The sequence below is a fragment of the Brassica rapa genome, chromosome A02, assembly GCF_000309985.2.
Source record: "Brassica rapa cultivar Chiifu-401-42 chromosome A02, CAAS_Brap_v3.01, whole genome shotgun sequence".
Lineage (NCBI taxonomy): Eukaryota > Viridiplantae > Streptophyta > Magnoliopsida > Brassicales > Brassicaceae > Brassica > Brassica rapa.
In genome coordinates, this window is record NC_024796.2 from 18,528,985 (window position 1) to 18,542,153 (window position 13,169).

The window sequence follows — 13,169 nt, forward strand, 5'->3', positions numbered from 1 at the left end:
TTCCAGTTCACAGTACAAATTCTAACTATCAAGCTAGACTCAATTCAAACAAAGGGAACATTGGTTTGAAACCTAAATTACCATAGAAAATGTTAGACAATAACACGAAATTTAACGGGGGTAACCCTCACCTTAGAAATTTGGAAGAGTGGTATATATGAACCCCACCTGCTCAAATATACTCCAAATCTGAAATTAAGACAAAAAAATCGAGTCAGAACGCCATTCGAACGGTTTAAAACGGGTAACCGGTGGTCTTAAAACGGGTAACGGGTGGTCTGATCAAAGTCCACTAAAAAGTCAATTTGCCAGGTCAATGGTCAACCCTTGACCAGATTGGAACTAATTTAGAGCAACCAGTTTTCCTTAGCTGAAATCAATTCCAGTTGGACCATTTGGTTTACCTATACCGAAATCAAACTAATTTAACTAACCAATTTAAGTTAACTGAAATCTAATTGATTTTACCCGAGTGGTTTAAGCTAACCAACTATAACCAAGTAAAACAAACCAGTTGACCGAGTCGCCGGATTGACCGAGTCACCGGGTTGACTCGTTGAGTCGACTCGGCCAGTTGCCAAGTCACCGGCCCCCGGTCATTGGCCCCCGGTCACTGGCGGCGAGAGGCCGGCGACGACTTACCGGAAAAATCAACGGCGGCGGCGGATGCTGTGGCAAATGGACGTCATTTGCAGAGGAGGACATTTTCGGTGGTGGCGCATGCGGGCTCGTTGTGACTCTGATTGCGACGCGGTTGAAGGCTACGGCTTCAGATTTGTTTCAATGAGATGAACATAATGGTGGTCTTGCGTGCACGAAATTCGACGCAGTTAAAGAGTTATCGACGATTTATTAAACGACCAAAACCAAAACCAGAGGCATGGCTGTTTTTCAGGGGTACCTTAAGCTGCGAATGGTGGTGACTATGTCAATATGGTCTCGGGCTGTGATGGTCGAGGCGGTAATCTCAGAACTCTCCGGTGGCCGTTCGGTTTCTACAAAATCTCCACATGTCACTTTCTTAAACTTCTGATTTTTCTCTTTGTTGTTTTGGAAAAAAGTAGCTGATGGGAGTTGCTATTTATAGATTTTACCTTGTGCTTTTGAGAATATGCCTAGGCCTTGACATGCTGAATTTGTTGGGCCATAAATTGGATCATTACACTTTTCTATCTCATGCTTGAAGGATTGATTCAAGGATGTTTTGGATTTGATATAAGGAACTAGAAAGAAGAGAGATGAGAGAAAATGATATTGGGATCAAGGTTCTAAGTTATTCCAGTTTCAGAACTTGTTCTCTATTCTAGTTCTAAAACGACAAAGTTTCAATCACCGTTAACTAGGCATATATGGATATTCTAGAACTCAAACAATAAGAATAATCAATCAACTTTCGTATATTTAGACTATCTATCGCCGGTTCTAGGACCTCGGCAGTCTCTTCTTGTTGGTTCTGAGAAACTGTCGATCGATTCCAACAACAGGGTATCGATCGATTCCAACAAAAGGGTGTCGATCGATACACCTTTCAGTCAGAAATCTCTGAAGGAGTTATTGGATCTTCTCTCCAAACCTAAAACTCTAAGTATTCTGCTGTATGAAAGTAAGAAAACGTGTGTTGCCTAGAACAATGGCAGTGCATATGAATATTAGGTTAAAACTCGTCAGGGATAAACTGAAAATTCTTGTGGGACTTAGCCTTAAAGCCGGCTGGAACCATTCTGACCATCGATTCTTTCTTTTTGACCGAAGGAGGTGATATCAAGGTGGTTCGATAAGAATCAATGTTATAATTAGAAATCTGAAACAAAATTTATGGAGAGGAAAGACAAAAAGAAAAAGTTTGGAACGTGACAAAGCAAAATAAAAGTTATAAAGCCTGAAAGTTGTTCGTTTTGGAAGAAGAAAAGCAAAGGTCTATCATTAATTGTTTCCGCAATAAGCATTGATATGGTAATTCAGAAATGATATGGTAATTGTTTCCGCAATTAAATTAGAATTATAAAAATTATAATATATACATATATATATATATTATAATTAATATTATAATTTTTTCAAATAAAAATATTTCTATAATTTTAAAAAGTTTAAAACTATAACTTTATAAATATAATTTTTACATTTATTACAATATTATGGTTTTTGATATTTTTATAATTATATAAAATGTAATATTCTTAATTTATTATTTAACCGCTGCTGCATTTGCTAGTTAACCTGCATAAATATCCCGTGAACGCACCAATTTTTAACCGCAGAACCAGACCTACAGATCTCTTAAAACTGCTAGAAACCGCAACCATCCGCATCCGCAAACTTCCGCAACTGCAACCGTTGCGTTTGAACTAGTCACGCTTATGACTGGTTTCTCCGCTACCACACGCAAACGCAGATTTTGCGGTTGGTAGCGGCTTTTGCGGTTGGTAGCGGTTCTTGGCGTTTTGCAGCAATCACTCAAACCGCTCTAAACCGTTTTAAACCTCTCTATACCTCATAAATTAAAAAGCTGGTTCCAACTAGCGTTTGTGGTTGCGGGAAGATAATTTTTTTTCTTTTAAATTATATAAATACAAAAATAAAATATTAAATAAAAATTTTAAATTGGAATTATAAAAATACTAAAATATATCTATTATTTAAATTAATATTAAAAATTATAAAATAAAAATATTTTCTATAATTTTATAAAATTTAAAACTATAACTTTCTAAATATAATTTTTATATTTAATATAACATTATTATTTTTGATACATTTATAATTATATAAAATGTAAATATGGTTAATTTATTATTTAACCGCTACTGCTTTTGGTAGTTAACCAGTCATAAGTATCCCGCAAATACACAAATTTCTAACCGCATAACTAGTTGTAAAATATCTCTTAAAACAGCTAGAAACCGCAACCACCCGCATCTGTAAACTTCCGCAACCGCAGCCGCTGCGTTTGAACCAGTTAGTCCTTTAGGGAATGACCGGTTTCCCCGCTACTACCCGCAGCTTTTGCGGTTGGTAACGGTTATTGGCGTTTTGCAACAATCACTCAACCATAAACCGCTTTAAACCTTATAAATTCAAAAGTTGGTTTTAGCTAGCGTTTGCGGTTGCGGATGGTTGCAGGAGGATAAACATTTTTTCTTTTTTTTTTAAACAATAGAAATACATAAATAAAAATATTCAATAAAAAATTTAATTGAAATTATAAAAATACTAAAATATATATATTATATTTTAATTAATATCATAATTTTTTTTAATAAAAATATTTTCTACAATTTAAAAAAGTTAAAACTATAACTTTCTAAATATAATTTTTATATTTATTATAAAATTATTGTTATTGATATTTTTATAATTATATAAAATATAAATATAGTTAATTTATTATTTAATCGCTGTTGCATTTGGTAGTTAATCAGTCATAAATATCTTGTAAAACACCAATTTATAACCGCAAAACCAGTTGTACAAATCTCTAAAAAGAGCTAGAAACCGCAACCAGCCGCATCCGCAAACTTGTTCAAAAGCAACATGTCATGCCTTACAGATCTAAAATCCTCAAAATTTTCTTAAATCCCCAATTCGATAAGTTCTCCTATATGTTTTTTACAACTTGTTCAACCTGTTTTAGCGAAGCAAATCTATGTTCATCAATCTTGACACATGGTTGGTTATCTTGTGGTAAGCCCAAAAGACAGCCCTCCTGCAAACTGAATATTTCCTTGTTGCATGAATGATAAGCATCGATTTCTGACTTTTTGATCCACCTGTTTTGCAAGAGAAATCACTGTAATGGGGGTACGAATGTGTCTCCTGGCATTTCTTTCTCTCCATATTGCATGGATGCAGGCTTGTAGGGCATTACCGTGTCAAGAAAGTTATCCGTAGACCTCCATTTGTGTCCATCACCAACTCCGTTAATTCAAGCCACTTGGTGGTGAAATTAGACGGCAGCATCACCCGCATCAGTAGAGTCCAGACTTCAGCAGAGTATGAGCATTCAGAAAGAGTTGATCTCGAGTTTCGAAAGGGTTGGCAGAGAACACATGGTGAATTAGTGTTGGTATTCCAGCTGAGCATTCTATCTCCAGTCGGCAGCTTGTTTAGTTAAGTAAGCCAGTGAAAGAAAGCTAACTTAGGAATACTGTGCTGAAACCATACTCCTTTTGGCCATTGTAGTGGATGTGCTTGCTTTCTAGTCAATTCCCACGTGAGTTTTGTCTTGAAAGCAGGCTTGAACTTGTCATTACTCTGTTTCCATAGTGATTGATCCTTCAATGTTATCATCTTTGCCTTTTGAGTTGCCATAGCTGCAGACACTATTGCAGTTTTAGGAACACCCATATCATCAATGCATCCACGAGATCCAGCCATACAGTCGGCCAATAGTGCACTAAGAATCAAACCAGAACAAGACATTCTGACCATCTCCAACTCTCAACATGTGCATATCTTTTGCTTTGTCTCGATGTTTTAGTATCTTGCGCCACATCGACGAGCCTATTATAGTGTTGTCGTGAATTGACCATGTTTGATATTTGTCAACAATTGTTCCTCCTTTCAAAATGTACACAATAAAAATCACATTGAGTAAACCCTGAAACAAGCTACAAAACCGCCTGGTCGTAACTTAAACCAAACACAGAATTGAGATTATGTTTTGCTAAAGAACTACTTTTTAGGAACCTAAGATTCGCTCAGTCCACATTCCAAAAGAAATCTCTTGTACTCACGCTCTACTTTGCTGCATGCTTCATCAACTTCATTAGTTGCTTCCTGATACGCTGAACTGACCTGCATGCACTTAGCTTCTTCAAGAACGGACCAAAAAATCTATAAAACGAATACTACTCAGAAAAGTTGTGTAACTGACTGTGTATTCTTGCGACATCTCATGTTCTTCAGAAGCAACTGGCTCGTTCCTATCACTCAATGCGGTTCTCCACCTTGTTTTTTTGGAGCCATCGTGATGATGATTTTGTGACGTTGTACTGGAGATTATTGCGTGTAGCGTTCCAATAATACATAACATGCAGAAACCAAGAACAGGAAGCAGAGAAGAAGTGAACAAAGCACCTGTTCTTAACTAAAGAGACACATGGTTACAAGCTGGAAATCATAATTAAGAAATCTGAATCTGAAAGAACCTAATGGAAGGGTTTTGAGTAACACAACGGAAGCATCGTACAAACACAGTAAGAAAGCAAACTCAAATCCTTTGAAAGGGAGGCAGAGTGAAAGTACATGGGGAAGCCTGTGGTGATTTTGTCCTGAAACTTCTTCTGTGGTGCTCACAGTCTCACAGTATTTCTCTTGCCGGCCTAAATCAGGTAACTCCTCAGTTGTTTTCTGTCAATACTCATTAAATTTTTCAAAGACTAATGAAGGTCAGAAGTTTAAATAATAAATTCAGCACGACAACACACAAAAAAAAAAACAAATATAACTGCTACAGTACCATCTTAGAGTCATCTAAGACAGAAGGAACAGCGTCATGCTTCTCTTTACAGTTGTGGTGATTTAGGTCTGAAACATCCTCTGTGATGCTAACAATCTCACCATGTTTCTCTTGCCAGCGTAAATGAGGTAACTCCTCAGTTGTGTTCTGTCAATATACATCAACATTTCATAAGATGAAGGAAATTTATATTCTCCCTCATAGCTTCTATTAAGGGCATCTCCAGTCCCACTCTATTTTTTCCTTCTAAAATAGAGTTTAGAGTAAAAATGCTCTAATGGTACTCTATTTTCTACTCTATAATAGTGTAAACTTATTTTTTACTCTATTTATAGAATAAGTTTTTTATTTTTTGTTCATCACTCTATTTTTCACTCTAAAATAGAGTACCATTAAAACAACATCCAATTCTATTATAAATTTACTCTATTTTAGAGAAAAAAATAGAGTAAAAAATTGGAGATGGTCTAAATACCACCTCAGAGTCATGTATGACAGAAGAAGGAACAGCACAGCTTAAGTCATCAAGTCTACTACTAGACTCATTTTCTTCAGGGCTTTCTTCTAATATTCCATATTGCTTAAGAATCTGTCTCAAGGACTCGCTCCTGCAAAAGTAGAGAGAACCCCAGTTCTATTAATGTTTAGATGAAGATATCATCCACCAGAACCACACAATTCCTATCATATTTATCTCAAAATCACCATACAACTCAATCGAACAATTTGGTATCACTAACTAATGAGCGATGAAGCTCAAAAACTTTTTCCCTTTTAATATAATAATACACAGAGAACAAAGTCATCACCTTTTAGCAGAACGAGCTTGCAGCTGTTCCATTCCTGACTTTTGCTGAGCACGAAACCTCCATTTCTACAAATACCAAACAGACACAAAACAATACTTTACCTTAAAAATCTCGAAAAACACTAAGGAATGAGTATCTTAGCTTGTAATCTAACCTCTGCAACTCGTTTAAACCGTTTATTTATGAAGCCAATCCTTAGTTTTAAGGAGGAGCCGAAAACGACCCAAGACTCGTTGGTCAACGAAGTAGCTCCAAGGTTCAAACTTGCCATGTACCCAGAACTCGGAGATGAAATGAGAATGGTTTCGAAAACAAAGGACCATGTTCGACCACAGAGAAAAACATTATCTTTGTCTTCTTCAGCCAAACACTAAAGAAAAAGAACAGTGGTCCCCAAGTCCGTTTCTTTGCACACAGAGACAGCTCGTACACTTGCTGAACCCACAACAGTGGGCCCTTTTAAATATGTGTTCGGTAAGTTCTAAGAAAATGCAAACATGATTGTGAGAGTTTCAGATTGAGAGGAGAAGACAAGCGACTCTCAAGCAATCTTAGCAGTTGATTGGAGAAGAAACCCACAAGGCCCAACCCAAGTCGAAGTCCATCTCATCTAAGTCATTGAAGGAAGCAAAGCTGGCGCTAAAAGTAATTGTTTCCGTTTCGATGAAGCTGTAAAAGCACGCTTAATCAAAAGAGGAAAGAGCAGTAGACAAAAGGCAGAGATAGTAGAGATGAAAGTGACCGGTCTTGGACAGTAGCTTGAGCTGTAAAGCATTAGGGTTTGTAAGTTCAGGAGTGAGCTCCCTTTATAAGTTGATTCTAGTCGATTCCGGGGTAAAAAGTTCCCGGCGTGAGTAGGTTTTCACATCGTGACCTGAACATGTGTCTTTACCTTTCTTGCTCTGTTTTATCTTTCTCACAACAACTCTCTTTCTTCCTCACAAGTTTCTTACACAAGAGTGAGGAGATTAACTCCAGATGCCCCTTTGACTCACAAAAAATGCTCAAATCTCCCATCAATAAAATATATTTTTTTATTTATTTATTTTAAAATAGAAAAATAGGCTAAATACATCTATAACCCTAACAAAATTACATAATTACATGACCCAACCACTCAAACCCGGCCCACCCAAACAAAAACGGGTATAACCCTTTCCTAAATCTAAACTCAGCGTTTAGGCAGAAAAGAAAAAAAAAATTGTCGTTCTTCTCTCCTCTCTTTCTCCTTGTCTCCCTCGTGTTCTTCCGAACATTCTTTCTGATTTCCAGAAACTCTAGGCTTCATCGTTTCTTCTTCTCCTTCGTCTCTTCTTCTGTTCTAATCAAGACTTCATCTTCTGAATCGACATCCTTCATTCTGGTAAGTTATTTTTTGACCCTGATTTATTTGTATCTTGTATCTAGGTCAGATAAAATTTAGGGAAAACTTGTAAATTGTAGTCGAAAAGTTTGGTAGGATCTTAGTAAGCGAGATTGTGGTTTGAAATTGGGGAAAACATCTTGAAACTGTAGAATTGGTATAAATTGAAACAAAAAAACCAAGAGCTCGCGATTTTTATGGGTTCTTTCTTACTGGATCCAATTGGTTTCCCTGGTTTATTATTTGTGATATGAAACCGAAATCTCTTTGACTGTTAGGATAAATGTAAACTGAAATGGAGTAGGTGATTTATTGAATGAATGAAAAGTTTAAGATTAGGCAAAGTAATAATTCTAGATTATGCCTAAATGTGTGTTGTTGTGTTGTTTTTGGATGTTCAGAGGAAGTAGATAATGGCAGGTAACCGTGGAGGAAAAAAAAAGACTACAAAGAAAAGTGGAAAATCCACAACAGCTCCTGTTGCTGAAGAGCATGTGGAAGAGCTATCAGACGGAAACAATAGTGATGATATGTGTGACCCCCCCCTCTGAGGTATAATATTCTTTTGGTTTTAGTTGAATAAAGTGTCACTGGTTGTGTGTGTATTGGTTTTAATCTAATTAAGTGATGATATGTGTACAGGGAATGAAAGGCCTAAAAAGAAAGCGTACATTTACTGGAGGTGGAGTCTCCAGTAGAACTAGAGCTAGAAAAGCGGTATCAAATAGGAATGAGCCGGTTAGAGAAGAGAGTAATCCAGTGAGAGGAACTACTGTAGTTTCGCTCTCACTTGATACCGAAAGTGAAGGCATGTCTACTGTTTCCTCCAAGGTAATTTTTGCATTCATTTTAATCATTTATTTTATTATTCTTACTAGTAAAAAATGACTAATACATATATATTTGATTGCAGGAAAGACAACCACCACAGCCCCTTGAAATGTACTTCAAAAACACACAGTACCTGAAGACTTGCAAGATTCAGACCAAGTGCCGTGTGAAGAACACAGTTGATGTGATTAAGGAACTTAAGGAGGAGGTCGGCTGGTTCACGAGCCATCCTCAGTTTTGTCATTTCTTCCACATGCCTGATGAAGAATTCCTGAAGCTCCAAGGAATGTGGATGTTACTGCTGCACACCATTCGTATTGAAGGAGAAGATGCTGCATGGTTTGGGGTGAATGGTGTGCCCATCCGCTACTCTATGAGGGAGCATGCCCTCATCTCTGGATTGGACTGCCATGAGTATCCGAGTGGACATCTGAAGCTCGGAGGTACTAAGTTTATGGATTATTACTTCGGTGATAAGAAGAAGATCACCATAGTAGATGTGAAGCAGAAGCTGCAATCTATGGGGACAGCATGTACTGATAGATTGAAGATGGCTGTCTGTTCTTCCTTGGTCGGATTATCAGAGGAACGACGAAGGATTCTGCAGCATTAGACCCGTTCATCTTAAGGATAGTGGACGATTTGGATGTTTGCAGAACATTTCCTTGGGTTCGTCTAACATTTGATGATGCAATAAAGGAGATTAAGCATGTAATGGAGCTTCTGAAGGGTGAAGTGCACCATGCAACCGACTTTAATGGATTCATAATTCCATTAGAGGTAAAGCACACAATTTAGCATTAACTGAAATTTTTGTTATTTATTACTGAAAATCTGATACTATGACACTTCATTTGTGTAGGTTTTGGCTTTTGAGTGTATTCCTAAGCTGGGAAAAAAATTTCGAATCTCTTCAGACGGCGCCAGTGGAGATTGTCCTAGGATGTGCAAGAGTCGGTTTACAAAGAGTAGCATGAAAGTCGGTTTACAAAGAGTAGCATGAAGGGCTATCCTTTGGAAGAAATATATGCTGCTTTTGGAAACACAAAGGTATATCTTTATTTCATTTAATAGAAAATAGCAGAATATTTAAACTGATAAAGCAATGAATGTTTTATTTCCAGGTTATTAACAGTGTGTTGGTTCCAACGGTGGATGAGGAAACTTTGCTGGCTCGTATCATTGATCAGGAGCCAGAGTATCAGCGTGAGGGTAGCACAAGTGATAGGTGGAACTACTGGCTAAATGTGAAGCAGAAGAAGATTTGGTGGAAAGAACTTTATGAGTCAGATGTTGCTGCACGAAAGTTTACAAAGACGAAAGACAAAGAAAAGGTGACGATTGTAGAAGGTTCATCTTCTAATTCTGGTTTGGAGTCGATGTTGAAAGGTGTGGAAGAGAGGATTGTGAAGGCCATGGAAGAAGGATTTTCTGGAATTAATTTAACGGTAGAGACAAAGCTGGAGGCTATGAACTTGAGGATGGGTAAACTTGAGAAGAACCAGCGAGTTTTGAAGAAAAAGACTAAGAAAATAGAAGACAAGTTGACTTCTATTGAAAGCAAGGGAAATGAGGATGAGGAATATAGACAGTGGAATGATTTTGATTATGGTAGAGATCATGGGAAGGATAGAGAGATGGCTGAGGCAGAGAAGGCTGAGACAGTGAAGAAAATCAGTGAGAAGGGTGAGGAAGATGAGGAAAACAGTGGGAAAGATGAGGAAGACGAGAAAACCAGTGAGAAGGGTGAAGAAGAGAAAGACCAAAAACATGAAAAAGACAAAGAAAACAGTGACTCTGTTGAGAAAGGCGAAGAATACGTGGAGGAATCAGATGAAGAAAATTTTCTGTTAAGGCTTCATGAAAGAGTGAGAGTACAAGCGGAAGAATTTTGGAGGACAGTTGATGATGAATCTGAGGCTGAGAAAGAGGCTGAGGAAGAGGGTGAGAAAGAGGGTGAGGAAGAGGCTGAGAAAGAGGTTCAAGAAGAGAAAGAGGCTGAGAAAGAGGCAGAGAAAGAGGCAGAGAAAGAGGTTCAAGAAGAGAAAGAGGCTGAGAACGAGGTTCAAGAAGAGAAAGAGGGTGAGGAAGAGGCTGAGAAAGAGGTTCAAGAAAAGAAAGAGGCTGAGAAAGAAGAATCCAAGGGAACTCCTACCTCTACCGAAGTAATAGTCATTACACCACGTGGTAGAACTAAAGCAGCAGCTGCGAGGAAAGCAATCTCTATATCACCAGAGATTGTTGTGGTAACAGGGATTGCTGAGCTAGCTGAGAAAGAGGTTGAGGTAGAAGCTACTCAGACAGAGCAAGAAGCTATTCAGACTGAGATTGTTGAGAATGAGGCTGAAGTTACTGAGAAAGATGCTGAGGTAGCTGAGAAAGAGGATCAAGATGTGGAGAAAGAGGAGGAAACAGCAGAGGAAAGTGACTCTTATCCTGATGTCGATCAAGATGTGGAGGAAAAAACAGAAGAGAGTGAAGATGTGGAGGAAGAGGAGGAAAAAACAGAAGAGAGTGAAGATGTGGAGGAAGAGGAGGAAAAAACAGAAGAGAGTGAAGATAATCCTGTGGAGAGTCCCTCTGAGAAACATGATGAGCTAGCTGAGAAGTCAGTTGAATCTGATGTCGATCTAGGTGTGGAGGAAGAGGAGGAAAAAGCTGACGAAATTGAAGATAATCTTGTGGAGAGTCCCGCTAAGAAACAGACTGAGCTAGCTGAGAAGTCAGTTGAGGTAGAATTAAAGACTATGCGCAAGCCTAGGGTCAAGGTCATAGCAGTGCCGTATGGCATTCCCAGAGCTGAGAGACTAGCAAAAATGAGAGCTGATGCTGAAAAAAAGAAAGCTAGAGATGAAAAAAAGAAAGCTAAAGCTGATGGTGCACCTAAGAAGAAAGGCAGGCCGAAGAAGACTGATGCTACATTGAAGCCATGTACGCCGCTGCCGGAGAAGAGAAAAAGTGAACCATCACGGTGGGTGCAGTCTCCTTTCACTGAGGGAAAGACTGATGAGCTAGAAGTGCCAAAGAAGAAGCTTAAAACAAAAACCTAAAATGCTTATGTTATGTATATGTATTATTCAAGTTAGGATGTTATGTTTCTGCCTAAAATGCTTCTCTTGAACTTGTTAGGATGTTATGTTTCTGCTTCTGGATGTTATGTTATGTTTCTGGATGTTTTATGCTTTTTAAACAGGTGTGGTAACTCAAAATTACAGGGGAAACTCTGGTCAAAATTTTGGAAAAATACTTCATAATTTTGAAAAAAATTACTTTGATTAAAATTTGGAAAAATACTCCATGTAAAACGTGCATGGATAAAAAATGCACATGTAAAACGTGCAGCCGTCATATATTTTGATATTATATTTTGATTACACTTAGTAATTCTCGGTAAGCTTCAAGAACTTAGTAATTCTACCTTACACATAGTAATCTTTTGGTAATTTTTAGGTTTATCTAGTAAAACCCTGAGAAAATGAGCTTTTTGGTAGTAAAACTGATGCTTTTACACTATAATAATCATTAAAGAAGATATTTTCAGAAGACATTTGCCAGGAATAAGTATTTTTTTAGTTTTTTCTTACTATGGTCTAACCATTCATACAATAACAATGAAAGTTACGAGAGTATTTTGAAAAAATGAAAAGATTTTTCTTAAACTGCTGAAATAATCATAAAAAATAGTCTTAATATATATTTAGTAAGTAACTAGTTTACAAATTGATATATAATCATAAAATATATATCGATTCTACATACTAAACATAAATACTCATACTAATATATATGTAGTCCAAATAACACATAGTAATCTATAGTAGTCCTAGTAGTTCAAATAACACATAGTAATTCCAGAAATACAGGTAGTCCAAATAACACATAGTAAACCCATTAATCCTAGTAGTTCAAATAACACTTAGTAATTCTAGTAATTCAGGTAGTCCAAATAACATATAGTAATTCCAGTAGTCCTAGTAGTCGGAATAGCACAATGAAACAAATTTCAACAATCAAACACCTGAACCTGAACCACTTCCACATTCAAAATACGCTGCCATACCTCTTCCTCTGGCTCTGCCTGTGTCTGTGCTTGTGGCTCTCCCTCTTCCACTCCCTCTGCCTCTTTTTCCTCTTCCACGAGCTTCTCCTGCTGATGGTTTCCTTGTTTGTTGTGGTTTTCCTTTCTTGACTTCAAATTCTGGAGGAAGTACTTTCTTTGCTCTAATTTCTTCTGGTATAACCCAATCAGACATATGAGGAACATGATATATTGTCCTGTGATAAGCCAAAGCCCATTGCTCTACCAAATAGTACTTAGAACAATACTCAGATAGATGGAGTTCCTTTCCCGCTTTCTCAGTCATGAATGTGGCAGCAGCTACTGCATGAACACATGGATATTTGTCTTTATCAAATTGCCCACAGGTGCACGTGTTCATAGCCATGTCCACGGTATAACGCTTCCCGTCACTACCATGCACACTGTACTCGAGATGGAAACTGTTTAACTCATCAACCCGAAGAAACCCTGCATCAACACATCTTTTAGTCATTTCCTCCTCCACTATAGGCACAAGCTTCAGTGCGGGTGGCATTTCAGCTGCCTCTTTCCTGTGCTTGTTAAACCATTCAGCAATTTTTCCAATGATAAAATCAAACATTGGAAGAAAGGTGAACTTTCTTGCGTCCTTAATAACACCGTTAA

General features: G+C 37.6%; 2 protein-coding genes and 1 long non-coding RNA gene across 6 annotated transcripts; 2 read left to right on the plus strand and 1 right to left on the minus strand.

Annotated features, from left to right (window-relative positions):
- The first annotated feature begins 1,562 nt into the window (after nt 1-1,562).
- Nucleotides 1,563-4,609, plus strand: LOC103853581. The gene is made up of 2 exons (XR_630282.3): nt 1,563-3,684; nt 3,783-4,609. It is a non-coding gene; the product is annotated as an uncharacterized LOC103853581 (long non-coding RNA).
- Nucleotides 4,515-6,780, minus strand: LOC103853580. Of its 4 annotated transcripts, none has more exons than XM_009130487.3 (7): nt 6,425-6,755; nt 6,271-6,335; nt 5,937-6,069; nt 5,462-5,608; nt 5,248-5,352; nt 4,877-5,089; nt 4,515-4,797 (listed from the first exon to the last, which is right to left on the minus strand). In XM_009130487.3, exons 1-7 carry the CDS (start codon nt 6,539-6,541, stop codon nt 4,690-4,692), a joined length of 888 nt encoding a protein of 295 aa, XP_009128735.1. In that variant the 5' UTR covers nt 6,542-6,755; the 3' UTR covers nt 4,515-4,689. The 4 variants fall into 4 exon arrangements, with proteins under 4 accessions (XP_009128735.1, XP_009128736.1, XP_009128737.1 ...); XM_009130488.3 differs by having other exon boundaries at nt 5,940-6,069; nt 6,425-6,754; XM_009130489.3 differs by having other exon boundaries at nt 5,982-6,069; nt 6,425-6,753.
- Nucleotides 6,781-9,347: 2,567 nt separating this feature from the next.
- On the plus strand, nt 9,348-11,639 carry LOC117131871 (ABC transporter F family member 4). The gene is made up of 2 exons (XM_033284802.1): nt 9,348-9,514; nt 9,589-11,639. Exons 1-2 carry the CDS (start codon nt 9,464-9,466, stop codon nt 11,512-11,514), a joined length of 1,977 nt encoding a protein of 658 aa, XP_033140693.1. The 5' UTR covers nt 9,348-9,463; the 3' UTR covers nt 11,515-11,639.
- The last annotated feature ends 1,530 nt before the right edge of the window (nt 11,640-13,169 follow it).

Bases quoted from the DNA above. Each gene is read 5' to 3' on its own strand.
- LOC103853580 (XM_009130487.3), bottom strand. From the start codon at position 6,541: ATGGCAAGTTTGAACCTTGGAGCTACTTCGTTGACCAACGAGTCTTGG. The intron at 6,336-6,424 runs GTTAGATTACAA...TGGTATTTGTAG, and splicing joins GGTTTAAACGAGTTGCAGAG to AAATGGAGGTTTCGTGCTCA. The intron at 5,090-5,247 runs GTACTTTCACTC...GTGTCTCTTTAG, and splicing joins ATCACCACAGGCTTCCCCAT to TTAAGAACAGGTGCTTTGTT.
- LOC117131871 (XM_033284802.1), top strand. From the start codon at position 9,464: ATGAAGGGCTATCCTTTGGAAGAAATATATGCTGCTTTTGGAAACACA. The intron at 9,515-9,588 runs GTATATCTTTAT...TTTTATTTCCAG, and splicing joins CTGCTTTTGGAAACACAAAG to GTTATTAACAGTGTGTTGGT.